This window comes from Rhinichthys klamathensis, unplaced genomic scaffold (assembly GCF_029890125.1).
Source record: "Rhinichthys klamathensis goyatoka isolate OS25496 unplaced genomic scaffold, OSU_Roscu_1.1 h1tg000575l_1, whole genome shotgun sequence".
Lineage (NCBI taxonomy): Eukaryota > Metazoa > Chordata > Actinopteri > Cypriniformes > Leuciscidae > Rhinichthys > Rhinichthys klamathensis.
In genome coordinates this window covers 1-27,134 of record NW_026607039.1, presented here as the reverse complement: position 1 = coordinate 27,134, position 27,134 = coordinate 1, and the positions used below count along the sequence as shown (strand labels likewise).

The following is a 27,134-nucleotide window of genomic DNA, read 5'->3' as shown; positions in this document are numbered from 1 at the left end:
TAGAGCTTTTAACAATATAGATCGTTTCAAAGCAGCTTTACAGTGATAACAGGAAATTAAAGTCACAGAGATTGTTTGGGCTTTACAGCAGCTCTAGAATAAAGTTATTGTCCAGCTAAAGTTAGTTTTGATTGATTCACTTCCGTTGTAAAGATCATTAGTTATTAACTTAGGGGCCGCTAACACAACACCGTCTAAAGTATAAAATATACATATTAGTACCTAAAAGGAACAAAAAATGTACCGCCCCAGTGACAGCTTTTGTACCTTTTCTTCTGAGAGTGTGTGATAACTCTCTAAATAAACACTCGGTCTAGTAAACACATGCTGTGTGAAATAACTGGCCAGAGAGGACGTTGTGACGCTACTGTTTAATATCATAGAAACGTTCTTTAGGAGCATGCGTTAGATTTCCAGCATTGATCTCGTCTCTGGAGCGCGTCTGGACATCATCGGGTCGATCCCAGTGGATTTGCACGCCGGAGGACATCAGGCCGTCCCCTCCTGAACACAGGCTTAAGGAACGGCCGTCACAGATCTGGGCTTCACCCTGCTAACGTCCAGTCGAGACCAGAGCGGAGACGAGTGCCACACACACACACACACAGGACGGAGATCGGGTTTGATCCAGATGGCTACAGGTATTCGGCCAGATCCTTTTCAATAACCTGATGGGAAACGTAAAACATCTGAGGTTATCATCATTTAATCAAACTCAACTTACTCAAAGAATTACTGGGAACACTTTGCAATAAGGTCTCATTTGTTAAAGTCGCCCTGTTGTCAATCATTTTATCTCATCTTTGATCACCAAAATGACATATTTTAAACATTTCTTTCCCTTGAAATGCCTTAAAATATCTTGAATGTAACTCGACACCCTTGCCTCATTTAGTATACGTGGTGCTATGAATATGCAAATGAGCCCCGCCTCCACTCAAATTTCTTTAGTAAATGAATCAATAACCCAACATAAACCTTAATACAGCATTTATAAACCTTTGTAAATGTTAGTTGATAAGTTGTGAGTTGAGTTTAACTTGCTCTCTAACTAAATGTTAGTTCATGGTAATGTAGTTAATGTTAATGTAAATTAATGTGTTACTGGAGTAACTTAAAGCACAACTCCGGTGCAAAATTACCCTTTGGGACCCCTTTTTCCCCTTGTAGTTAGGCACCCATATATTTTAATAAACCCATATAATTCATGCATTTCCATGTAATTAGATTTCACAAACGTAATTTCGATCGACCAGCTCACTTGGCACGGCATTCGTGGTTCGACTGGTCGAGACTGTTTTCAAAGATGGTTCCTGAAGTGGACCGTCTTTATAAAGTATCTTCTTATTAAACGGTCTGTACACTTACACAGTTCTCAATGCTTCGGTTTGCATGTAGGGACCCTCATTATGCTAGCGTGTTAGTGTGGGGCTATTTTGAGCCTTGTTAGTGGTATAAACTAGCGATTTCTTTTTACTTATTTGATGCCCTATATACTAGCATTATATGCTAAACAGTTTTTAGAGATAAAACTCTTTACATTCGATTATCATGAAAGCAAATCTCAGAGACCGGTTGACTAGGTACCAATGTGTTATTAGACCAAAGGTTCATTTTGCGCCGGAGTTCTCCTTTAATATGCATCCTTATTTTAGAAAAGGTGGAGAAGTGTATAGTTGACTTACGCTGGGATCGTCCATCGGCCCGTATCTCTGCACAACCTTACCTTCTTTGTCGATGAGGAACTACGGTAAAAACATCAGTGTTGAGCTCACAATATCGCAGTGAATCAGAGAATAACATCATCTATTATCATCATACAATAGTGTTACCTTAGTGAAATTCCATTTGATGCCGCTGTGGAAACAAAAATAGTATTTAATGTCAAATGATCAATGTATTAAAGGTGTATAGTGTAATATTTAAGAGGATCTGTTGAAAGAAGCGAGCTAAAGTCAGCAAATAAAACACTGACAAATATGAACAAGTAACAATAATATTCGCAATAACATCGTTTTATTGAATAATTAAGTAAACATTTCCTTAATTTATCTTTGTAAAGAAACTACATTGCTGAACTGGCTACTCTCTGCTGTCTCAGATAATGACATCACTTCCTGTCGGCCACCGGAACTTCTGTTGGCTGCAATTTGACCATGCGCAGGGAGTTTGATTGACAGGCAATCTGACCAATCATAATCCGCCATCTTTGTCCGACAAAGCAGTCAGGAGAGTTAGTAGATAAACGTTGGAGGATTTGAACTTGTAAAACTGAGTGTACTGACATCTTTTAAAACAACACTCCTTCTGATGTTCATTCATGTTTATTTGATGCTAGAAATTAACTAGAAGGAACAGCTGATCGGTTCACGCGCAGCTTTAACTGAGGCGATCTGTCACGACACATTAAAGAGACACAAAACGGTATTTATAGTTCATTTCTTTAATTTTTTTAACCAAATTTAAAAGTTGAGACTGTTTAAAATCAAAGGTAACCATGAAGCCGGTTTAGGTGGCTATTTATGTAATTATTATACCCTTAATCGATCACATGTTCAATTTTAGTTCATCAAATATTTTTATTACGCAGAGTTTAAATGAATAAATATATAAAAAGTAATACAGATACGCTTTAGTCAATAGACGGCTATAAAATGACTACTTGTGAGCTTAAATGTTCAATTCTCAGTCTATACCTTTATCAACTGTATAAACTAACTTCACAACTTTTACTTGCACTGATATACAGTAGCGAGACTTTCTTTTAGTGGTCCTCTTTCATAGACAGCTATTTTTTTCTTGCGGTGTAAATTTGTTTAAATTCTTAATATTTTAATACTTAAGTGAATTGCGCTGCTTCTCTCGCGAGAAATGAATTTCAATGGGTTTTTAAGAGTTTCACTCGTTCTCAGCATGTGATTGGCTGTTCGCTCCTGACGTCACACCTAAACTCAGGATCAAAGCCTGAATTTACAGAGAAAGTTGATGATCAGCATCATGGTACCAACAAAGCCTGGTTGGATTGGTTTGGTTTTGTCAACTTGAAACTAATCCTGCAACCCTGAGTATGTTCAACTGCCATCATGGTACAGGCCCCAGGTCAGTCCTGTCTGTCAGTGTGTAGTCAGTGTCCTCTTTGCTCAGCGATGTATTTTTCACTGCGTGAGAACATGTGTAGAATGAGAGCGGCGTGGCTTGTCGGACATAGCAACACTAACTAATGGGGAATGGTCAAGTCGCAACCTCACCACTAGATGTCGCTAAAATCACACCACCTTTACAAGGACAAAAACATGAAACCAAAAAAACTCACTTTCCCAGAAATCCCCTGCCTTTGGGCTGCTCTTTCATCCATTTCCAGAGAGGATGAGCGCCGTCTCCGTTCACCTCGATCTTACTGAAGAGATCGAACTCTGCGTTGTAGCCTTTAGCAAACTCCTTGATCTCCGCTTCTGTCCCGGGCTCCTAGAAGAGCACACAACAGATCTGATGTGTCGAAAGCTGATGGTTTGTCAAACCATGTGTAAATTCATAAGTATTTTAACCAAAGACAGTCTCAAAAACACGGTTTGAAATCGCTGGTGTTTCTGACGTCACAAACGACCTTGTAACCAATCAGATCAACGTGTGATCGTCAACCAGTGGATCTCTGAGCTGAGGGAGTGAGTGGAGGCGGGGCTCATTTGCATATTCATAGAACCACGCATACTAAATGAGGCAAGGGTGTCGAGTTACATTCAAGATATTTTAAGGCATGAAGACATTTAAAAGATCACAACCAAAAAACATTCATCTGATGTGTGGAAAGCAGAACACAGAAGAGCACGAGTCTGTCACAATCAAGATAAAAGTGCATACTGGGTAAATATAGAGGTTGTGTGTGTTAACTGCGAGTGACTGCGGTCACACACACACTGAGTGCCAAAAATACTGAGTAGCAGCATTTATTTTCAGTGTGAAATGCGCAAAAAAACACACTAAACACATCTAAAACGGGGAAGATCTTTGAGATTGACGGTAAAACTAGATTTGACAAGAAATCTGAGGTTTATTGTTACAAACTGCTGAAAGCTACAGATCAGAGAAGCAAATGATTCACAGAAACATCTGGATCCAGACCGAGAAAGCTGGATTTGCAGTTTCATTTAGTCTCAATATGCTGAATTTAGGGGTAAAATTATTCCCTATATTGTATTGCTGTTGTATATTATATTGACAACTGATCAATTCAATATTTACCATCGTATATTCTGCAAAATTGGATGTTTTTAAATAAACACTAACAAAAAACTATACAAGTTATTGGGCTGGACGATATGATGATATATACAGCATTTAAAACAATGACATAAGTGATCACATGGAGTTAGATCTGTATAGTATTTATATAAAGCGTTCACAGGCAAATTTGCTTTATGTATTTCCCACCAGACATCAAAATGTCTGGGAAATGAGGGAGTAAGTATTTGTATCATCCGTAGCAAGCATTTTGACAATTCAAAGCCACTGAATGACGAATACGGAAAAAAACGCATATGAAAATGTCGGACCTTTAGCCTGAGATCGAGACAAGACCAACGCATTCGTTCTCAGACCAGGGGCCGGTTTCACAGAGACAGACTTTGACTACGGCTTAGATATTGTTGATAGTCAGACTTCAGATAGACATCTAAATCAGACTGTTGCACAAAGCACTTAAGACTCTAGCTGTGTCCGAAACCGCTCACTCGTTCACTAATCCCTATATAGTGTATGGTATTTGAGTGCACTATATCTGCAAGGAGTGAATGAAATTAAGAGTGAATTCGGACGCTGACGGTTACACTGTGCGTCGGAGAGTTGGACCGGTCGCAGAAACGGCTTCGTCACACGTACTGATAAAACTCCTTTTATCTTACGTTACTTACTTTATAAAATAATATTAACAACAATCAAAATCATAATGACTTTATTTTGTAATTGTATCCACCTTATTCCTGACGAGTTTACTGCGTTTTGAATTATGGGCGGCACTTCCGGTTTGGGGAACTTCCATTCAAAATGGCTGAAACGAATCATTTCCAATCATAAGGTTGCCCCACAAATAAAGCTGATCCGTCAGTTTGACTGGATGAGCTGTCAATTTTCCTTCATGATTTATTTTCAGACATCATGAGAATAACGTTATACTTGGTATTTTAACATATTTTGACATGTTATAACAAGAATATCTACGGCAAGAGCTCTTCAGTCGCTGCTTTCTTTTCCTCATGATGATTTTATTTTTTCCTTTCCAATCCGCTGTAAAATTATGAAAAAGTACAACATATACGGCACATTTGTGGTCTGTTCTCCCGAATTTAATTTACGATATTCCATTATTAATTCACTGGAATGCACGAAGAATCTCTCGTTATTCTCCTCAAATCCTCACGTCTCTTTCCAGGTTTGTTTTCACAGGTAAATCCAATCTACAATCTGTCAAAATGACGGAAATCACTTTGATGTAGCGTCACGTAATGCTGAAGTTAATGCACATTTTTGATTATGGCTTGTTATACAATACAGATATATATATTTGCCTACTACAGTGATATTTAACCAAAGACTCGCACTTTTGGGGCTATTTTTGGTCTGTTGATTCTTTTAAACTTTTAAATTTCATTTTAATGCTCGATGATTGAAGGGTGAGTCGATTAATGTCATCTCATTGTGACATTTTTCTCATCGTATTGCGATCATAGAGCGAGCCTTTCACTGATTGTTTACAGCTTAACGGAAGTTACACCCATAATTCGCGCAAAGCGTCATGGGGTGCAGGAATAGACAAGGGGGTAATCCATCGACCGGAAGTTGAAGCCGGCCGGGTGCCGCCATGTTGTAGCAGAACTTCACTTGCGTTAGCATTTCCATTGACTCCCATTCATTTTGGCGTCACTTTGACAGCGAATAACTTTACATCTGAGGCGTTTAAAGACTCCATTTGTCCATTATTTATTTCTAAAGAAACACGACAATGTATAAAAGGCTCCATTACCTTCTATGTTACATTATGGCCCCGTAGAAACAGTTTTAGTAAAAATAGGCTAACGATTGCGTCATAACCACTCGACTCTCTGTCGCGCTGTGCAGAAATTACCGTATAGACAGAAGTAGAAACTCGCACGCAATCGGGGGGACGTCGAGGCATAAAGTCAAGGGAGAAGCCCATAGAGAGTTGTAAAGCTGCTCCTGCTGCGAGCTCATGGACAGCTAATACTCACGATCTCCGGCTCTGCAAGTTTCGGAAGGGAATGATTCAGATTCCTCTTGGCACAGCTACTAGAAGATTAACGTCTGTCAGACAGGTTGCTCACGTCATCAAGCTTAGTTTGAGTCGGTTTGAGTCTGCGCGTCAGGAACGGAAGTGCTCAGAAATCGCTAAAAATGGGCTTCAACTGAGTTCCAATGAGATGGCTCTGTCCATTTCTTATACTGTCTATGGGAATAGAGGGTATGCGCATGACGTCACCGTCGGCCGGAGTGAATGCGGTCACGCCCACAAGTGGCAAAAAGACTGAGCGGCAGCATTTGTTTTCAGTGTGAACGCCGTGAAAATCACACAAAACACATCTAAAACGGGAAAGAGCTTTGCGATTGACTGTACAACTAGATTTGACCAGAAATCTGAGGTACTGTATATTTTTACAGACTGCAAAAAGCTACAGAACAGACTATATTCTGCATAATTGGATGTTTTTAAATAAACACTGACAAAAAACTATACAAGTTTTAGGGCTGGACGATATGATGATATACAGTATAACATTAATGTAAGTGATCATTCGGATTTAGACCTATCTATATTGTATTTATATAGAACGTTTACAGGCAAATTGTCTTCATTTATTTCCCCGGCGTCGAAATCAGTAACATATAAATGTCAGGAACACGATTCCTGGCTGCATGTCAATATCCATGGATCACTGGATCTTTGATAAGTTGTAAGGAACACTATATCGAGTCCAACTTTTAGTTTAAACTGATAATAGTTTGTTTTACTCGCGTTTTCGCAGTTTCCCCTATTAACTCCAGTCACGCAGCAGCTCTTCTGCCACTCAGTCCCGCTGAGGGGGGCGTGTTCCGGCGGGGAAGTGACGTTAATGCATTCCCTCTATAAGGTGGATATACCTCCGTGCCAGCTTTGTAGTTTCATCGACTGAAATTGTAACTCACGCTCACAGATGACGTGGTCGTCGAGCGCCCTCAGGCGACCGTTATTATATTCGAATGAATACGCTTCCTACAGATGATAAACGGATATTTTTCAAATCATCCACCAAATAATCATCTCTCCCTTTACAGTTTAATGAGTTAACAACAATGCCATAAATTATCAAAACACATTAAATTGTGTTAATGCCTAAATAATATATTTTAATTAAAAAAACGATATAAATATAATTTAATTTTACAATTCATCTATATAATATTGTCTCAATGTTTTAATATGTTCTATTCAAGTAATGATTAATAGAAAAATAAAACTAGCATGAAACAAATGTTAAAGCAGGAATAAGAAAGCTGTAATGTAATCTCTGGTTTAAACTTGCTCTCTCAGTTCTCTCCGCATTGGATTGTGGGAAATAGTGCTTCAGCAAGTGTACATCGAATGTACACTCGAATTCAGAGAGGATTGTGGGTAAAAGTAGTGAATGAATGTAGGGAATGATGTCGTTCACTCAGAATTCGGACACCACTACAAAATGGCCGACACCCGATATAGTGCACTATGTAGTGGATAGGGAGCGATTTCAGACACAGCTTCTGACTATCTCAAGTAGGACTACACTGCAATGCATTCTGGGTAAAATAAGACACTTTTCAAAACAAAAACAATGGCGGATGGAGTAAGCGCATTCAACCGCTCAGTGCAGTTTACCCCAGCGGGAGATATGTGTGTGTTGGAGGAGTGTAACAGTTACAAGGACATTTTACTGGGGAAATTTAGTAGTAAATGTAGTGTAACTGATTGTTACTGCTGGTTGCCACGGTAACATATGCTGCGTTCACAATGTTTGTAGTGTAACTGATTGTTACTGCTGGTTGCCACGGTAACATATGCTGCGTTCACAATGTTTGTAGTGTAACTGATTGTTACTGCTGGTTGCCACGGTAACATATGCTGCGTTCACAATGTTTGTAGTGTAACTGATTGTTACTGCTGGTTGCCACGGTAACAGAGTCTTAGAGCTGAGTTAGCCTGGGGCAGAGCCATAGAGAGAGAGAGTTGCGACACTCCCATAGACCGCCATAGGAACTCTGGAATGCGGAAGTAACGCGTGTCGTGGAGCGGCCGATAGTTCCAAACACTGATAGTTTCTCCATTTGAACCCCATTCATTTTCAGTGCTTCCGAAGTACGCTCGCTGGTAAATTAATGAAATTACTGTATTTTTTTTACTTTTACACACATTATTAGCCGACCTTTCGTGAATCTAGTCTGTAGTTATATTTTATGTAGCCAGTTTTAGTAAATGTTTATTGGAAGATAATAGGTTAATTGCAGCGATAGCTTACGTGACCAACACTTCACTAACGTTAGCTAACTTACGGTAACTGATGTATATAATATATAATATTTTTAATAATATTTTATATGTATGTATATATATATATAGCCTATATATAATATTATATATACATACACACACAATTCATTTATTTAAATGGGTTAGGATTATGCATATATGTATTTAGGAACATAGTTAATTCACTCATTAACTATCTCTCCGGTTTAATTTTATGTAGAATATTTTTCGGTTTAATATTTACCGGACATTGCTGTATATAGTCGTTGCTTTCTACGTTATGGGAGCAGTCTATTTCCCTCCTAAATTATTCATTTGTACATGCACAGCGTAATTATTAATATGTTATGTTGGTTGGAGTTCTGAACGGACTGCAGACCTCTGCGTGATCACGAAGGTAACGTTAAGCTAATGGCTGAATCGGAATTTATAAGCAAGATCACGGGAATCAATAGCCTAATACAGCCCAGTTGTGCTAAAATAAATATCATGAGACGTCCATCATCAGATGAATGACATGGAAAAGTTAAGTTAGAGCCGCTAAAGCCAGTGCTACTACTACCCATGCGAACATGAACACTAGCGTTTCCCTCCAAAAATATAGCCTAAAACTTATCTAAGTTGTCACCCTGCCTCTCCAAATGCAAAACTGACAAACAAAATGCAATAACAGCTGAAAAAGTACTTGGGTGTGTGTTTTATTTTATATTTACCGGTTAATAATGCAATCGCTGCTGTCTGTCCATAGAAGAACATGACAGCCCGCGTATGTTGTGGAACTATTGGGGCTTACATGAACCACGTGACAGCCGTCGCGGCGACATCACAGCGTGTCGCAACTCTTTCTCTCTATGGCTCTGGCCTGGGGGAAAGGCGTCTCATTTTTTTGGTCTAAATTAAGTCAGTCTTTATTTTTGTGAAACAGTAACTTGCATTAGACTAGTCTATGAGCACATTTTAGACTCGTCCAACACTATAGACCGGTCTAAAATAGCTTTGTGAAACCGGCCCCAGTCTGGATTACAACAACACCAGCCACTGCTTACATTCTGAGTGCTTGAATCAGAAGAATTGATGAATGGCCATTCACTTAATGACTATAATAGCACCCAATGTTTTGCATATTCATTTCGTAACCAAATGACATTTCTTGACCTAGATGTCCCCAGATGTCCACTTTCCTTTCAGCACAGATGCGTGTGACGGAGCAGATATTATCAGAACATATTGATTATAGAGTGTGAATTCAGATGAAGGCTTCAATTGTAAGATTAAATCTCACCCTACAGCAAAACATAATCCACTTACAGCTCCACTGGCGTGACCTACTTACAGTGACGAGTCTGACGGTCAGTTACACTTACATTTAATGCTCGAAAAAACTAAAGTTATACCACGGTCACTTGCCAAATAACACATTTTTAAAACATTAGTTTATATTTTAATTAGTTTTACAATTGAAATCTAAAGTTTTTACAAACAATAACTTGGTTTCCCTGGTTACGCCTGAGGGTTTATTTAGCAACCGGAGATATTTATAGTCGTAGAGCCCTTCAGTTTAGCTAACTCACGAGCCAGAGAGTTCACGTATTTTTTTCCATGTAAGTTAGGCTTGTCTCTAGGCATGGGCGTTACTCTTTCGTTTTCTTAACCTATAATTAAAACACACAGGTAGGCGTAGTATAACGGCTAACTAGATGTTTGTTTTGATACAATAGATTGTAAACGGATAGACCAACGCTACTTTTGCGTCATCGAAGGGTAACGCCCCCTTTTGGGGGAAAACAAACTGATTCCCCTGAGAACAGAACTCGCTCTAGATCTGCTAAGTTTCTTGATAGCAAAAATGGCACAAACTTAAAGAAGCTACTGGATACGGGGTTACAGAGGTGTCCCTTTGAAATGATTGAAAACTGGATTAATGACCCCACGCAGTGGCCAAATATGGACTATTCAGACATCTAACGTTGCCACCATCTCGTGGAATCACCAAGTAAGTAACGTTAGCCTATTTTTTTTTGTGTCATTAACACACTCACAGTATGACAAACTAGACGATGAGGCCATGTCACTTGTATCATATTTAACTTGATTTAAGCTATTGACATAGTTTTGTTGTCGACTAGCTATACTAACGTTAGTTAGAAAGACGAAGCTGCTAGCAGCTAACGTTATGTGATTAGCTCTCACTAGGCACGCTACCTTGGCTGTTAACTGATTTTACTGTTGAAATAGTGGCAGGCTAGGACTAAAGTGGACTTGGCTGGTTTCTGCTTGTGTCTAGAAAGTGCTTTAGGCCTATATGACTTTTCGACGACCACTGCTCTGGGCTACATGTAACAACACGAACGGCAGTAGATCAAGCCTTCTAGGCTAGATAGGATAGCGTAATGTCACAACATCCAATTTGATAGCCCCGTACATACATACATTGGTCCTATACATATTTAGCCGTACACTGTAAACCTTTTTACAACTTTCAAAGTCCTAGCACTTTCTAGACACAAGTAGAAACCAGCCAAGTCCACTTTAGTCCTAGCCTGCCACTATTTCAACAGTATAGTATAGCTAGTCGACAACAAAACTATGTCAATAGCTTAAATCAAGTTAAATATGATACAAGTGACATGGCCTCATCGTCTAGTTTGTCATACTGTGAGTGTGTTAATGACAAAAAAATAGGCTAACGTTACTTACTTGGTGATTCCACGAGATAGTGGTAACGTTAGATGTCTGAATTGTCCATTTTTGGCCACTGCGTGGGGTCATTAATCCAGTTTTCGACCAGTTCAAAGGGACACCTCTCTAACCCCGTATCCAGTAGCTTCTTTAAATACCGCTCACGGTCCTCGGCCGGCATAGAGAGTGTGTATGTTTGTGCCATTTAAGAAACTTTGCAGCTCTACAGCGAGTTCTGTTGTCAGGGGAATCCGTTTGTTTTCCCCCAAAAAGAGGCGTTACCCTTCGATGACGCAAAAGTAGCGTTGGTCTATACGTCGACTGCCTGTTGCTATGGTTACTCACAGCTGATGTTGCCAGCGCATTTGTTTATTAATTTTGAGCGGTAAACAGTCAGTTTCACCAGAACTCCTTTACTAGGTGTCCTCTAGCACTTTTTAATGGACACCCTGCAGCCAATCAGAATCAAGTATTCACCCACACCATGGTATAAACCTGAATTAATATTAAAGATTTCAATATTGACTCTTTTACACAGAAATCTAATGAAAAAGTGACTGGATTAAACATAATGCATTCCACTATTTCAATAGCATAAGCACACTATATACAAAGCATGCAAAACCCAGTATCACACTGGGACTGTACATACCTGGTTTCCAAACTGGTTGCAGGGAAAGCCCATGATGCGTAAACCTTTCTCAGTGTACGTGGCGTGCATCGCCGCAAACTGAGTGTAGTTTATAGGAGTCTTTTTTCACTTGGAGGCAACGTTAGTGATGATACACACGTAACCCCTGAAAACAGACAAACACACTGTGACCCAGTTTCCAACGCAAGATTACGCTCAGCATAAGACTAAAAATTAGTATTTGTTTTTATTTTTAAATTTATTTGGATGGGACCATGCATATTGATGAACGTACAATATAAATTGACGTAAATACGACAGATTTAGCACAATGCTAATATCCATCCGTGGTCCCAAACATGAAAAAACAAACAAAAACAAACAGACATATAGAGCTAAAAAGAGTTAAAAGTGCGTATGCTTAAATAAAGTACTTGTTAAAAGTGTGTTTTATTATTTGACATGCATCACATTCTCAACTGCAGAGTTGGATTGATTAACACTTTGCACAGGATTCATACAGATACTGTAAAATGAGATTCCCGGATTAGTCAGGACTTTTTATATCTTTATACATTACATCTTTTATATCTTATATTTTTATTTTTGAAGGATTTTTTTTTTAAAACTCAAATTACAGAAATAAGGTATCCAAAATACAACTTGCAACATATTTAACTATATATATATATATATATATTAAATACAAAGTTTATAATGGCTATTATTGTTCAATAAATTATAATATTATAATGCACATTATAATATAAAATATAATGCATTCATATCCAGAAACGGTCCGATGGGGGTTTATCAGACGGGCTGCAGTGTTAACTTTCAGGAAAACATCGTTTTTTTGTTTTGTCGAAAAAATGAAACTCTAATTTCATACATATTGTATTTAAATAAGTAAAGCACTTTTCCAGGACCTCTTCATAAATATGGCTGTTTTTAAGGGTTTTCCAGGATTTAAATGTCAAAAAATCAAATTCAAGCACTTTAAGCACCTTGTATGCATTAGGGCTTTATTCAAATCACTCACCCTAAAAATAAAAATAAACGTGACCATTAGTAATAAAGCAAACCAAATGAGTTGTGTTCACCTGTATTTCTCCAGAGACACTTCCTCTCCATCGATGTCTTTAGCTGAGAAATGGTATATGGATTTGTCCAACTGCCCGTCATTGGCTTGGGCACACTGCAATAAACAGAGAGAGGTCAAAGGTCACGGGCCGTGGGAAACGTCTATGAACGCCTTCAGACAGATACTGACACAATCATGTGCTATAATGCAATAGCTTTTCTTATGAAACGCCCCCTGATAGTGTTGTGTGAGATTATTATTTCGCAATAGTGCAATTATGCAATAACTCATCTTATGAAACGCCCTCTGATAGTGTTGAGTGAGATTTATCACACACACACACACACACACACACACAACAAGAAACTACACTACCAGTCAAAAGTTTGCGATCGGTAAGATTTTTTATGTTTTTAAAAGAAGTCTCTTCTGCTCACCATGGCTGGATTTATTTGATTAAAAACGATTCTATGTGAATATATATTCAAATGTAATATTAATATATTGAAAAAGAAAACAGTTATTTAAAAATTATCATAATATTTAACAATATTACCGTTTTTTTTGTTGTGTTTGTTGTATTTTTAATCAAATAAACGCAGCCTTGGTGAACAGAGACTTCTTTCAAAGACATTAAAAATGTTACCGTTCCCAAACTTTTGACTGGTAGTGTATATATATTAGTGTTTTAGTAAAAGGTTTGGCATAAAAATTAGATTCTGACAATATCTAGAGCAGATTTTCCACCTGTGTGAGTGTGTAGAGAAAACACAGCGGTCTCAGGGGATTCAGCGAGCGCTCGTAAACATCTCTCAGGTGGAGATAGACGAAGCTAAACACATTTAAGAGTAATCCATTACACTCCCATTCAAGAGACGATCTGCCTTTATATGACAGTCCAGAGGGCATGTTTGTGTGTGTAAGAGTAGCAATTATGCATGAAAAAAATGTTGTGTGGGTTTATTTATTAGTATGAAGCTTTTTGTGACAATCATATTTTCAGGATTGAACTTATGATGTGATGGTGTGTGGTTGAATCTGTTTTTGAATACATACAGTGCCGGTCAAAAGTTTGGAAACATTAATATTTTTAATGTTTCGAAAGAAGTCTCTTATGTTCATCAAGCCTGCATTTCTTGATCAAAAATACAATAGAAAAAAAAAACTAATATTGTGAAATATTATTGCAATTTAAAATAATAGTTTTATATTTTAATATATTTTAAAAAGAAATGTATTGCTGTGATTAAAGCTGAATTTTCAGCATCATATTATAAGGATTCTTATTATTATTTAAATTAGAAATCTTTTAAAAACAAATTTAAATAATTAAATTTGTATTAATTTCTTTTAAAAAAAATGAAATGCTGTGCTTTAAAAAAAAAACGTATTATTCAAATTCTTCATGTGTTAAGAGAACTCAAAAACTTTGATTTTACTACATATTAGGGAGTGGGAAACGGTGAGATTGAGCCTAAGGAGGCTTTATAATAAGCATGTTGAATGATTTTTATGCTGTAGGCTATACTTGTATAGTAAGATACTAAATATTTCAGATTAAATTAATGCACCCGCTACAATTAAACATACACCAGTTCTTTAGATGTGACTGATGAATTTATGAAACATGCAATGAGGCTTAATAAAACCAATTCAATATAATTATTAATAAATACTCTTGATGATAATAATTATATAATTGATGATTAACAAAAATGATTAACATTATCACCAAACAGCATAAAATAATAAAAGCTAATTATCACCACGTGATTAAATGCAGAATTCTGCAACGCTAAACCCAAACCAGGCCTAAAACCTGCGTTTGCCACACACTGGACTTTAATGAGACGTTTCGTAAAAAAATATACACTAGGAGAACCGATATGATTTCATTTTAAATCATAAATCATAAACAAACCCCAGAGACCCTGCTGACAGACATCATTAAAGCTAACGGGCTAATGTTACTCCACCGGAGTGAATTAGCGGAGACACGCAGGTGCGCACGAATAAACACACCGGACTATGACCTTTTTACAACGACTACATAAACTAGTTTTCAAAAACACACATAAGCGTCTCAAACAGAGTAAAACAGCAGGTAAAGAGAGAGTATAATGTCTTACCATGGCTCTTGTCAAGCTCTTGCTGCCCAGTGCGCCGATCAACAGCGCTCTCTGAAATAACCACATACTGGCGCTGATACACGAGACTCCGCCCAGTTACTGGAAGGACACGCCTCTTCTGTCGGTTTCAGCCAATCAGAGACGGTGCTTATGCCACTGATTTAAAGTCATACGATCAATACGGTTTAATTTAATCATTGTTACATATTATTATTTACGTTGGAATTGCAATTAAACAAATACAAAACAAATATGTTGTAATACGTTTTAAAAATATATTTAAAACAATGATTGTAACATATCTTGATCTTATCTCTGTACAGCAGTTAGTCATGCTATTCCGGTCGGTCTTGATTTATTTTTTTATTTTATAGATTTTTGTAGAAAACAATTTTATAGAAAATTGTCTTTGAACTTACGTTTTTGCCGTAGTTTTTCTTTTTTAATCTCCTATATATAATTACACTATGACAGTTGGAACAGCTGCAATAGTGTGCATTACAGAAAAGAAGAAGGAAAGAGAGAGAGAGAGAGAAAAACCCAGGGCAGGGTTACTTTTCAGGTTTAGTACAATTTTGTGCTGGCAATAAATGAGACACCATCCAGGGGTCCTTCGCCTCCTCCATAAACGGTAAACAGACGCAGGTTTCATCACGTGACTAATTAAAGGCACGCGCGCGTGGTTTGAAAGCGGAGTGTCTTGGGATTGTTTGATCAGGAACACACGCGCTAATGGACGATGACGAGGAGGCTTATCGATTATGGAAAATTCGTAAGACCATAATGCAGGTGTGAATGTAGACTGAGCTTCGTCTGTTTACTGTTTATAACTCTTTTAGTAGTTGTTTACATTAAATACGCCATCAACAGATAAGTAGTGGCATGTACACAGAGTGATATAGTAAATATAAGGTGAATTCAGGGTGATTGGGATACTTTAATATGACTTCAACCTGAATTTTTCTAAGGTAAAATATCATATAGACTAAAATAATTATTCAGTTTAATGGTAAGACATTTAGAAATGAAACGGAATGAGATTCAGTACCAGACATTGACTATAGTAAGAAAACTAACATACAAAAAGGTAAATGCTTAAAATGTAATGTAAGAGAATATTTATAGTATAGAGGGAAAACCGTAAAAATAAATATTAGAAATATATAAATAAATTATTTTCTTTTAAAGTCCCCCTGTAGTCAATTTTATCCCTTAAAACTCATCTTTAATCATGATATATTTAAACGTTTTTTTCCCTTAAAAAAAATTCTTCATGCCTTAAAAATATCTTGCATATAACTCGACACCCTTGCCTCATTTAGTATGCGTGGTTCTATGAATATGCAAATGAGCCCCGCCTCCACTCACTCACTCAGCTCAGAGATCCACTGGTTGATGATCACACGTTGATCTGATTGGTTACAAGGTCGTTTGTGACGTCAGAAACACCAGCGATTTCAAACCGTGTTTTTGAGACTGTCTTTGGTTAAAATACTCAGCAATGCTGTCGACTTATGAATTTACACATGGTTTGTCTTAAAGCGTATTAAAAACAACACATAGACCCAAACAACATTAAAAGCTGGATTTTCACCACAGTGGGACTTTGAATGGATAATTAATCATGGTAAAATATAAAAAAAATGCTAAATTGACCTAAAGACCCGAGTACTATAGTGAATAGAAGAAGAAATGTAATATTGTAACAATGAAAACTATATATTTGCCAAACAATATTTTATACATGAAATATAAAGCTGCCTTTTAAACTTTACGGGTACATAAGCTGCATTGGTAACACTTTACAAGGTTCATTAGTTAACATGAACAACACTTCTACAACATTTATTAATCTCAGATAATATTAATTTCAACATTTACCAATACGTTAATAAAATCAAAGGTTGTATTTGTTATTAGTTGGTTACTGTGAACTAACATTAACAAAGATGAATAAATACAGTGTATCGCTCATGCTTAGTTCATACATCAACTAATGTTAACTAATGACCCCTTGCCTCATTTAGTATGCGCGGCTCTATGAATATGTAAGTGAGCCCCGCCTCCACTCACTCCCTCAGCTCAGAGATCCACTGGTTGACGATCACACGTTGATCTGATTGGTTACAAGGTCGTTTGTGACGTCAGAAACACCAGCGATTTCAAACCGTGTTTTTGAGACTGTCTTTGGTTCACTGCAGTTTTAAGCAGAAAATACTCAGCAATGCTGTCGACTTATGAACTTACACATGGTTTGTCTTAAAGCGTATTAAAAACACCACATAGACACATAAACAACATTAAAAGCTGGTTTTTCACCACAAATGGGGACTTTGAATAAATAAATGATTATGGTAAAATATTAAAAATGCTAAATCGACCTAAATGCATAACAGTAGAGTACTATAGTGAATAGAAGAAATGTAATATTGTAACAATGGAAACTATATTTTCCAAACAATATTTTATACATGAAAATATAAAGCTGCCTTTTAAACTTAAAGTTGCATTGGTAACACTTTACAATAAGGTTCATTGGTTAACAACCTTAGTTAACATGAACAACACTTCTACAACATTTATTAATCTCCGTTAATATTGATTTCAACATTTACCGATACGTTAATACAATCAAAGGTTGTATTTGTTATTAGTTGGTTACTGTGAACTAACATGAACTAACAATGAACAGCTGTATTTGTATTAACTAACATTGACAAAGATTAACAAATACAGTGTATCGCTCATGGTTAGTTCATCATACATCAACTAATGTTAACTAATGAAACTTATAGTAAAGTGTTACCAATGCATTTCTATCGCAGAACACGTGGAAACGTCCCTCCTCTTGTGTTGCAGCTCTGCCATGATCGGGGGTTTCTGGTGACCCAGGATGAGCTGGACCAGACCTTGGACGAGTTCAAGGCTCAGTTCGGGGACCGTCCCAGCGAGGGTCGACCCAGACGGACCGATCTCACGGTTCTGGTCGCTCACAACGACGATCCCACCGACCAGATGTTTGTTTTCTTCCCAGGTGAGATCAGGGCCCGTATTTATCAAGCCTCCGAGAACGACTGCTAAGAATCAGAGGTGTCCAAAGTATTCACATTCATTACTATAGATACTAGGGTTTAAAAAGACTTCTGTAGAAGTTGAAGTATTTTACTCAAGTAAAAGTGTAAGACCCCGTTCACACTGCTAGTCTTAATGCTCAGATCAGATTTTTTGTTTGGCTATTCACATTACCTTTTAAAATGTGGCCTATATCAGATTCCAGTGTGAACTCTGTGGGGTTTCGAACTGACCCGCATGCGCAAAAGAACAATAACAATGACATCAGACGCAGCACGCTGTTGCTCTAAAGTTGGGGAGTTTACGGAGGAAGTCAGCATTTTCACTTTTTGTTCTTTTTTTCACTTTATTTTGCTTTTTTCCACCTAGACAGAGTCCATCACAATTACAGATACCATTGGGATATCACATATTTGTAATCAATTCCGTCTTTCTTGACATAGAGAGAACCATACAACAAAGACAGAATAAGATTCATTCTAAGTTATGCAGTAATAAAAAGGAAATATTCAATTATGGATCTGTCATATGAAACAAATTACGTCCAAACAGAATTCAGCGTAAGAGAAACAATGACAGGGATTCAAACAATGAACAAAAACAACAAGATAAAAAAAATAAAAAAAAGGAAAAATAATATATATATATAATAAAATTAATAAGAAGCCATATAACGCTTGGTCATCCAAAAACATATTCAGGTTAATATCACGTGTAAGAAGATTCTTTACTGCCAGAGGGGATATAGACAGGCGTTTGAAACCATTTCACTTTCCTACACAATCTAGGAAAGGACCCCAAATCTTAGAGAAGTTGTCAGAAGATCCCTTCATTGTATGCCTGATTTCTTCTAGTTTGATAAAATGAAAGATATCATTAATCCATGAAGAATGAGCCGGAGGAATAGACGATTTCCAATTTATTAAAATGAGGCGTCTTGCCAGAAGAGTGACAAAAGCTACAAAATCAGTCTTATATTTGGGCATGTCAAGTGAAAGAGAGAGAGTACCAAACAAAGCTGTAACGGGCAAAGGTTTAAAGGGATAGTTCACCCAAAAATGAAAATTAAGTCATTAATTACTCACCCTCATGTTGTTCCAACCCCGTAAGAGCTTCGTTCATCTTCGGAACCCAAATGAAGATATTCAGACTGATCTCATGAAATGGCGTATGTATGACACGCCAATTCGTATTTCCATTTTTGGCGTGCTATCAACACGCATAACCGCTTTTCAGCGTGTTTATCAACGCCGTTGACTTAACGTTATAACGCTGCTGCCAGGATTCTGAGCAGAACCAGAAAATTTGAACATATCACACCAGTCCTCAGGTCTCTACACTGGCTCCCAGTTACATTTAGGATTGATTTTAAAGTATTATTACTGGTATATAAATCATTCAATGGGCTAGGACCTCAATATATTGCAGATATGCTCACTGAATATAAACCCAACAGATCACTCAGATCATTAGGATCACATCAGCTAGAAACACCAAGGGTTCGCTCTAAGCATGGAGAGTCTGCTTTTAGCTATTATGCCAGCCGCAGCTGGAACCAGCTTCCAGAGGAGATCAGATGTGCTCCTACAGTAGTCACTTTCAAATCCAGACTCAAAACACTTCTGTTTAGCTGTGCATTTACTGAATGAGCACTGTGCCACTGTTCGTCCGACTGTTTTTACTGTACTTTATTTTATTTTTTATTCTAAACTGTTTTAATTATTTCCTCCTATGTAAAGCACTTTGAATTACCATTGTGTATGAAATCAATGTGCTATATAAATAAACTTGCCTTGCCTTATATTACTGTATACGGTATATGTATATAAATATATGACCTACCCCAACCTAAACCTACCCTTCACTGGGGTTAATACCATTTATGAGTCTTCCCCTACCATCCTAGGAAAAAAATATCGCTCCCCAGATGTAGTACTACATTTTGCTTCGTTTCGCTCGGACATTTAACGGCGTAGACATACACGCAAAAGATGACGGTTCGTTTCGGCGTGGACACACACAAAATGCGTATAGATAACACGCCACTTGACTTAAAAGTGGCGTGTATGTTTACGCAAAGTCATGATGTCATGTTGAGATATTTTTGATTAAATCTGAGAGGTGGATCACTCCCCCATAGGCTTCCTAAGGGAGTGAAACTTGCCGGCCCAGAAAGTCATTGAAGAAAATGTTTAAATATTCCATGTGTCAACTATAAGTTTATCAAGCGCATGCGTCGTGGAAATCTCTTCAACTCTCGTCTTAGGCCCACAAGGAAGAAAAGGAATAGTCGTTATTTTTGTTTGATTTTCCGCACAAAAAGTATTCTCGTCGCTTGATAAACTTATAGTGGAGCCACTGTAGGCACATGGAATATTTAAACATTTTCTTCAATGCAGGGGCGGATCTACCGGGGTGGCATAGGGTGGCAAATGCCACCCTAAAAGAAAGCCTTGCCACCCCTGCTGCCACCCCAGTTGGCAGCAACGAATTAAAAGTTATGGCCAATTTGACAATTTACGAACGCGAATCTCCAATGTCCGACTGCAGTGAATTCGCTCCGTGCATAATATGACGACCGTTGACGTTCGTACTTTATTGTGTGGGCAAATACTTCCGGCGAAAACGTCCGCGGTGATCTGACCGCGAGAGCGGGAGACAGCGAGAGCAAGAGACAACAGCGACCGAGTTCCAGAGAGATAAGTTTTCAACCCGACCAAATTTTTAAATGCATATCATTTTCAGTGTATTTCACCTGTGCGTTTCTATGCTTTATATTACTGCATTTATTTTGTGCAAGTGAGATGAGTAAAGAACATCAGTTTCATATATCATTATCTGTCTGGTGTTTATAAGCAGTAGCCTACAGTATTTTACTACGTGTAAAATATACACAAACTTAGCTATATTAAGTTGTTTGTGTACAGTTAAAAATATAAATGTAAAATATGTGATAATAATATTGATCGAGCAATTGATGTAAGTAAGTAAAAATACATGCGCAGAATTAAGAAAATATTATTTAATATTTATGGAGATAAATTTTAGCCTATCATAAAGAAAACGTGTGAATGTTCACAGGGTATTTTATTTAACAACTCTAATCGTAGTTGTAACTCTATATTTACAGGCATAATTGTCATTGCGTATGTATGCAGCATGAGTCCAATACAATCTTCTGTTCGTGAACAGTTGTATTTCATTCATTAATCTGACTAACGTTATGCATCCGTGCATTTAATTGCCATTGGCTCGTGTGATAGTAATATGGATCTTAGAAGTATTTAAATGATATAATTGATTCTATAAATTGATTCTTGTTGGGTGCTCAACAAAATAATAGCCTATATATAAAAAAGGGAAAAAGGTCGGCACACCTTGGCTCCAAAAGTTAAACGCACCCCTGCCTTTATACTCACACAGCACAGGGCTGGACTGGCCATAATATTATAACTATTATTATATAGTAGTGTAATGTAGACAGACACTATCACAACTAAAAAGAGTTTTGAGTTTTTCTTTGTTCAATTTGCACACTGCATATGGGTTGGAGCTCTTTATTTTGAACTCTCAAAGTGCACCAGATTGATGAATTTAACATTAAAAAGCACAAAATTTTCTTACGGGGGAGCATGCCCCCGAACCCCCCTAGAGGGACAGAGGTGCACTCTGCACTCACCACAGATTTACCAAAATCCTATGGGAAAAAACGGTATTGCTATCCCAATGCAGCTTATAGCTTGTTTTAGGATTCATCACTGTGGAGTATAGTTCAACTTAGTAGTTATTTCATCTATTAACTCTAACTCAGTGGTTTTTATAGGAGTTGGTATACATTCGGTTGTGTTTATGATTATATGTAGTGGGCCAGTCTGGGCCAAAATGCCCGGGCCGATTTTTTGTCCCAGTCCAGCCCTGTACTCACAAATTAAATTAAGTACATATACGTCTGCCATGTTGCCACCCCTCAAAAATTCCTGCCCCCCTCTTGCCACCCCATAAATATTTTTCTAGATCCGCCCCTGCTTCAATGACTTTCTGGGCCGTCAAGTTTCACTCCCTTAGGAAGCCTATGGAGGAGTGATCCAGCTCTCAGATTTAATCACAAATATCTTCATTTGTGTCCCGAAGATGAACGAAGCTCTTATTGTCAAATTCTGCCTGTAGAGCAGGGGTCTCAAACTCGCGGCCCGCGGGCCATTTGCGGCCCGCGGGGTGATTTTTTGTGGCCCCCTACTTGACATTAAAGTTTAATGTTAGTGCGGCCCGTCGTTGCGTGTGCCGCGTAAAAAAAAAAAAAAAAAAAAAAGTATCCCTTATGAGCTACCATAGATAGTCTCGTGACAGCTTACGGAGGGTTTGTTGTCAATAGTTGTCATAGACAACCGCGAAGTACAAACATACAGCGCCTGGAAAAAATGAGCGCGTCGCTTCAATTATGAGCGCGCTTGCCGCGCGCCTACATTTGAAATTACGAACTTGAGCGCGCAAAATATGTGAGCGCGATATGTGAACGGCCCCTTGGCGAGCTGCCACCAATCAGGCCACGAGCTACTGGTAGCTCGCGAGCGACGTGTTGGAGAATGACCCTGCTCTAAAACAATGTGAGAATAATCACTTTGAGCTTGTAATATGCGTCCAACAGGTTGATAAGAAGGTTTGCTTTGATTTGTGCAGTCAGTAATTTGAGACACTATACAAAGAATTCAATAAGACGGGCAGACATGACTGCAAATATTTGTATTTCAAAAGCAATAATTGTTTTTCTAAGTATAATAAAAGGAAATGTGCCTTCCAAAAAAAACATTCAATATCATTAATGTGTTGTATAAAGAAAATAAAAAGGACATAAGCAAATATAAATATCACAAATATGTGTTATAGACAAAGAAAGTTTGTAAAATGAACTTCAACTGTCAGAAGGACAGCTCATGAAGAACCAATCATGTACAGAAAGGAATGTTCAAATTCAGAGGAACAGTTCAGAAGAAACGTTAATAATAAATATTGAGAAGATTGGATCAGTTGTGCTCCTTTTTTGGAATACTTGAATACTATTTTTTTGTGGAATACTTGATGCGGCCCAGCCTGACCCAGACTCTACCTCTAGCGGCCCCCAGTTAATTTGAGTTTGAGACCCCTGCTGTAGAGCAAGACGCTCCCTGTATGTAACTGGGGATGCAGAAACTGCATAGATATTATCTATATGGGCGATTTTCTGAACAATCTCTGATAGTTTACGTTTCCTAATTTTTTCCCTGTATGCAGTGTATGAGATGATTTCCCCTCTTAAGTACGCCTTCATAGTTTCCCATGGAACGATGCTGAAACATCTGAAGACTTGTTTGTTAAAGGTGGCCTAGAATGTTTTTATTTTTTATTTTATAATGTTTCCTGGGTTGCCCTTATAATGTTAGTATGTTTTTTAGATCAAAAATAGTCATAATTTAGAAATAAAAGGCATTTTTCCTAGTCTGATTTGAACACTGTGTTTGAAGGGGCGTGTCTGCTGTGTGTAACCGGCCTCTGCTGTGATTGGCTGACATGCTTGCATATGAAATAGCTACGTATTACATGTGAAACTCTCTCCCGAATACTTTTACTACTGCTATTATACGTTTTTACTATTACAGCTATCGAGATTAACGAATCGTGAGATGTTTTTAAAGTATTTAGATCTATTCCCATCACATAAAATGTTGCCGTGATGAGCATTGAGCAGATGACAGTCTGTTGATCGCGAGAATGAAGATCTTATCATTGCAAAGCAGTTTCTGCACTCTCTCTGCTTTCACCAATGCAAACACGATGATGTAAATACAGTAAGAGCTTCGTTGTGCAGTAACGTGCGTCATTGATTTCATAACGAGTTTGGCAAGTGTCCAGATAAACTTGCGCTGTGTGGAAAGATTGTTCTTTGATCGCTTTCTGTATATAATTTATTCACAATTTAAATAAGTTTTTTTTCATCCTACTAAAAGAAACGATGTTAAGTTGATATTTTAGTCACTGGCTTGACTTACTGATGCATAAACAGTATTGAACGATTTTGAGAGAAAGATTACCTGTCTGAACTTGAACAATTACACAGAAAGTGTTGCTTGGTAGCTCGATCCGAGGCCAGCTCTGTATTGGCCCAAGTTGAGGAAACAGTCGGTGAAATGTTTGGAAATTTCCAGAGAAAATAAAATTAACCCATTGTTTCTTCAAAAGGCTCGGATGAAGGAACTAAAAGATACTTTTGTGTTCATGTGTACATCCAAACACTGAGGAGATTTCTCTAAATTCTTGGAGTCGTACATATTAATGATCCCGACTGTTGCGTCACAGTCGGTGTTATATGGAGATTCGCCTATTTTTTAGGGGTGTTTTTCAAAAACGAGATTTAAGAAGGAGAAAACAATGGTGTTTGAGACTCACTGTATGTCATGTCCATGTACTGAACTCTTATTTAACTATGCCAAAATAAATTCAATTTCACATTCTAGGGCACCTTTAATATAAACCAATCTATCTGATTAGGCACAAATTCCACAAAATGCTCATCTGACAACATATGGGTATTTAAACGCCACGGTGGCCGTGTGCCCTCAAGTTCCTAAACACAAATCTTCATACTAACCGGGGCATGGCCTGAAATAACGATAGCGTTGTATGAGCACAACTCAACTGAAGAAATTAACCGGTTATCTATAAAAAAAAAAAGTCAATCCGAGTGAAAGTATGATGATCCTGAGAAAAGAAAGAGTATTCTTTCCCAGACGGGTTAAAAAAAACGCCAAGGATCCGAGACCTTAAACTCCTCCATAAAAGACTGAATCACTTTTGCAGACTTTGATGGTGTGTTATGTCTAACAGAGGAGCGGTCAAGTTTGGGATTAATCCAGCAATTAAAATCACCTCCCAAAATAAGATGGTGTGAAGAGGTATCAGGCAGTACAGAAAATAAATGTCTAAAAAAAATGATCGTTGTCCCAGTTAGGTGCATAGACATTGGCAAGGATAACTGGAAAATTATTAATTTTACCTGTGACAATGACAAATCTCCCATTGGGATCTGCTATGACATCCGAGCACACGAAAGTAACTGACTTGTGTATAAGAACAGCAGCGCCCCTGGCTTTCCCTGAAATTTGGAGTGAAATACCTGCCCAACCCATCTTCTTCTTAATAATAGGTGGTCCTGAATTTTAAGGTGTGTTTCTTGAAGATAGACAACGTGGCCTCCTAAATGTTGGAGGTGATGTAATATCTTGCTACGCTTAACAGGATTGTTCACTCCATTACAGTTCCAACTAACAAATGTAAACGCCTCCCACTCAGATGTTGCGTCATTTTAGGTTGTGTCATACACGATGTGGATCAAACTTTGAATGCGAAATAGTTCTTTACTGTGAAACTGACAAGAATTGAGCAATTACCCAATTATTTGCCCCTGGGGCAAACACCGTACCTCCGATCGCTTAGAAAAGTCATAGCACACCTCTCCTCAATAGGCCGCTCGATTTGACGCCTCACTCAGGGGTCTGTGATGTCGGCATGTATTTATTTACAGATAATTACTATGGAGTTTTTATATGGAGTTTTTATAGAGTTTTTAGAGTTTTTTTCACCAAGAAAAAAGTAAGAGAAAAGAGAGAAAAAAACAAAAAACAAAAAAAAACACGAGAACAGCACCAAGACCCATTTTCTCACCCAAAATTAACACAAAGAAATATAAACCGAGGATTAAAGGGTAGTTCACCCAAAAATGATAATTCTGTCAGTAATTACTCGCCCTCATGTTGTTCCAACCCCGTCAGACCTTCGTTCATCTTCGGAACACAAATTAAGATATTTGTGATTAAATCTGAGAGCTAGATCACTCCTCCATAGGCTTCTATGGGATTGAAACTGGCCGGCCCAAAAGTTATTAAAGACATTGTTAATATAGTCCGAGTGACTACAGTGGCTCAATCTTAAGTTTATCAAGCGACGAGAATACTTTTTGTGCGCAAAAACAAACAAAAATAACGACTTTATTTCAGTTAACGTAGTGTGATTCCGTAGAGCTACGTCACACGTAGGCTCACTATTGGCCGACGCTGGTCATGTGCGTGATGCGTGTGACATACAACAACAGAAGCGCTGCGCTATTACACTAGTGAACTGACTCGAGGCCCACAGAGAAGGAAATGAATAGTTGAAATAAAGTCGTTATTTTTGTTTGTTTTTTGCGCACAAAAAGTATTCTCGTCGCTTGATAAACTTAAGATTGAGCCACTGTAGTCACTCGGACTATTTTAACGATGTCTTTAATAACTTTTCTGGGCCGGCAAGTTCAATCCCTGAAGAAGCCTATGGAGGAGTGTTCCAGCTCTCAGATTTCATCAAAAATATCTTAATTTGTGTTCCGAAGATGAACGAAGGTCTGACGGGGTTGGAACAACATGAGGGAGAGTAATTACTGACAGAATTATCATTTTTGGGTGAACTATCCCTTTAACCTTCATATGAGCTCATCGCAGTGTCTGTCATCCACACAGAGGAGATGAAAGTGGGCATCAAGACCATTAAGATGTATTGCCAGCGGATGCAGGAGGAAAACATCGCGCGGGCCATTATCGTGGTCCAGACGGGCATGACCCCATCTGCTAAACAGGTACGCCCCAACACAGCTGTGTGGATCCGGGCTCTCGTTTACAAAACTGTAGGATCCGCACTAAAAGTGTACGTGCGCCCGAAAGCCAAAAATATTCAGACTTCTAAAGCCCCGTTCACACTACAAGCGACACGATACCATTCATTTCAACGGGGAGCGCGCGATATCCGGCGACGCGCGCGACAGCCAACCGGTCGGGCGTGTCTGGCGATCGACAAAGTTGAGATCTGTTTAACTTTATGCAAATGCAGAGCGAATTTCGGGAGCGACAACCAATAGGAGTGAAGTCAGTGGAGCGCGTCACTCTTCATTGCGGAGTCTGACCGAGGCAAGTTGAACGAGAAGCTCAT

The 27,134-nt window shown here is 38.1% G+C and overlaps 2 protein-coding genes across 2 annotated transcripts; one reads left to right on the top strand and one right to left on the bottom strand.

Annotated features, from left to right (window-relative positions):
- Positions 1-356: 356 nt before the first annotated feature.
- Positions 357-15,192, bottom strand: gpx4b (glutathione peroxidase 4b). Its single transcript, XM_056239959.1, has 7 exons — positions 15,072-15,192; positions 12,962-13,056; positions 11,880-12,024; positions 3,314-3,465; positions 1,833-1,857; positions 1,686-1,745; positions 357-668 (listed from the first exon to the last, which is right to left on the bottom strand). The coding sequence occupies exons 1-7, from the start codon at positions 15,135-15,137 to the stop codon at positions 636-638; spliced, it is 576 nt and encodes a 191-aa protein (XP_056095934.1). The 5' UTR covers positions 15,138-15,192; the 3' UTR covers positions 357-635.
- A 536-nt stretch (positions 15,193-15,728) lies between these two features.
- Positions 15,729-26,784, top strand: polr2ea (RNA polymerase II, I and III subunit E, a; the record flags this gene model as incomplete). Its single annotated transcript, XM_056239964.1, has 3 exons — positions 15,729-15,860; positions 17,931-18,105; positions 26,669-26,784. Coding segments are annotated over exons 1-3 (348 nt in total), but the record flags the coding sequence as incomplete, so codon positions are not given.
- Between the last annotated feature and the right edge of the window lie 350 nt (positions 26,785-27,134).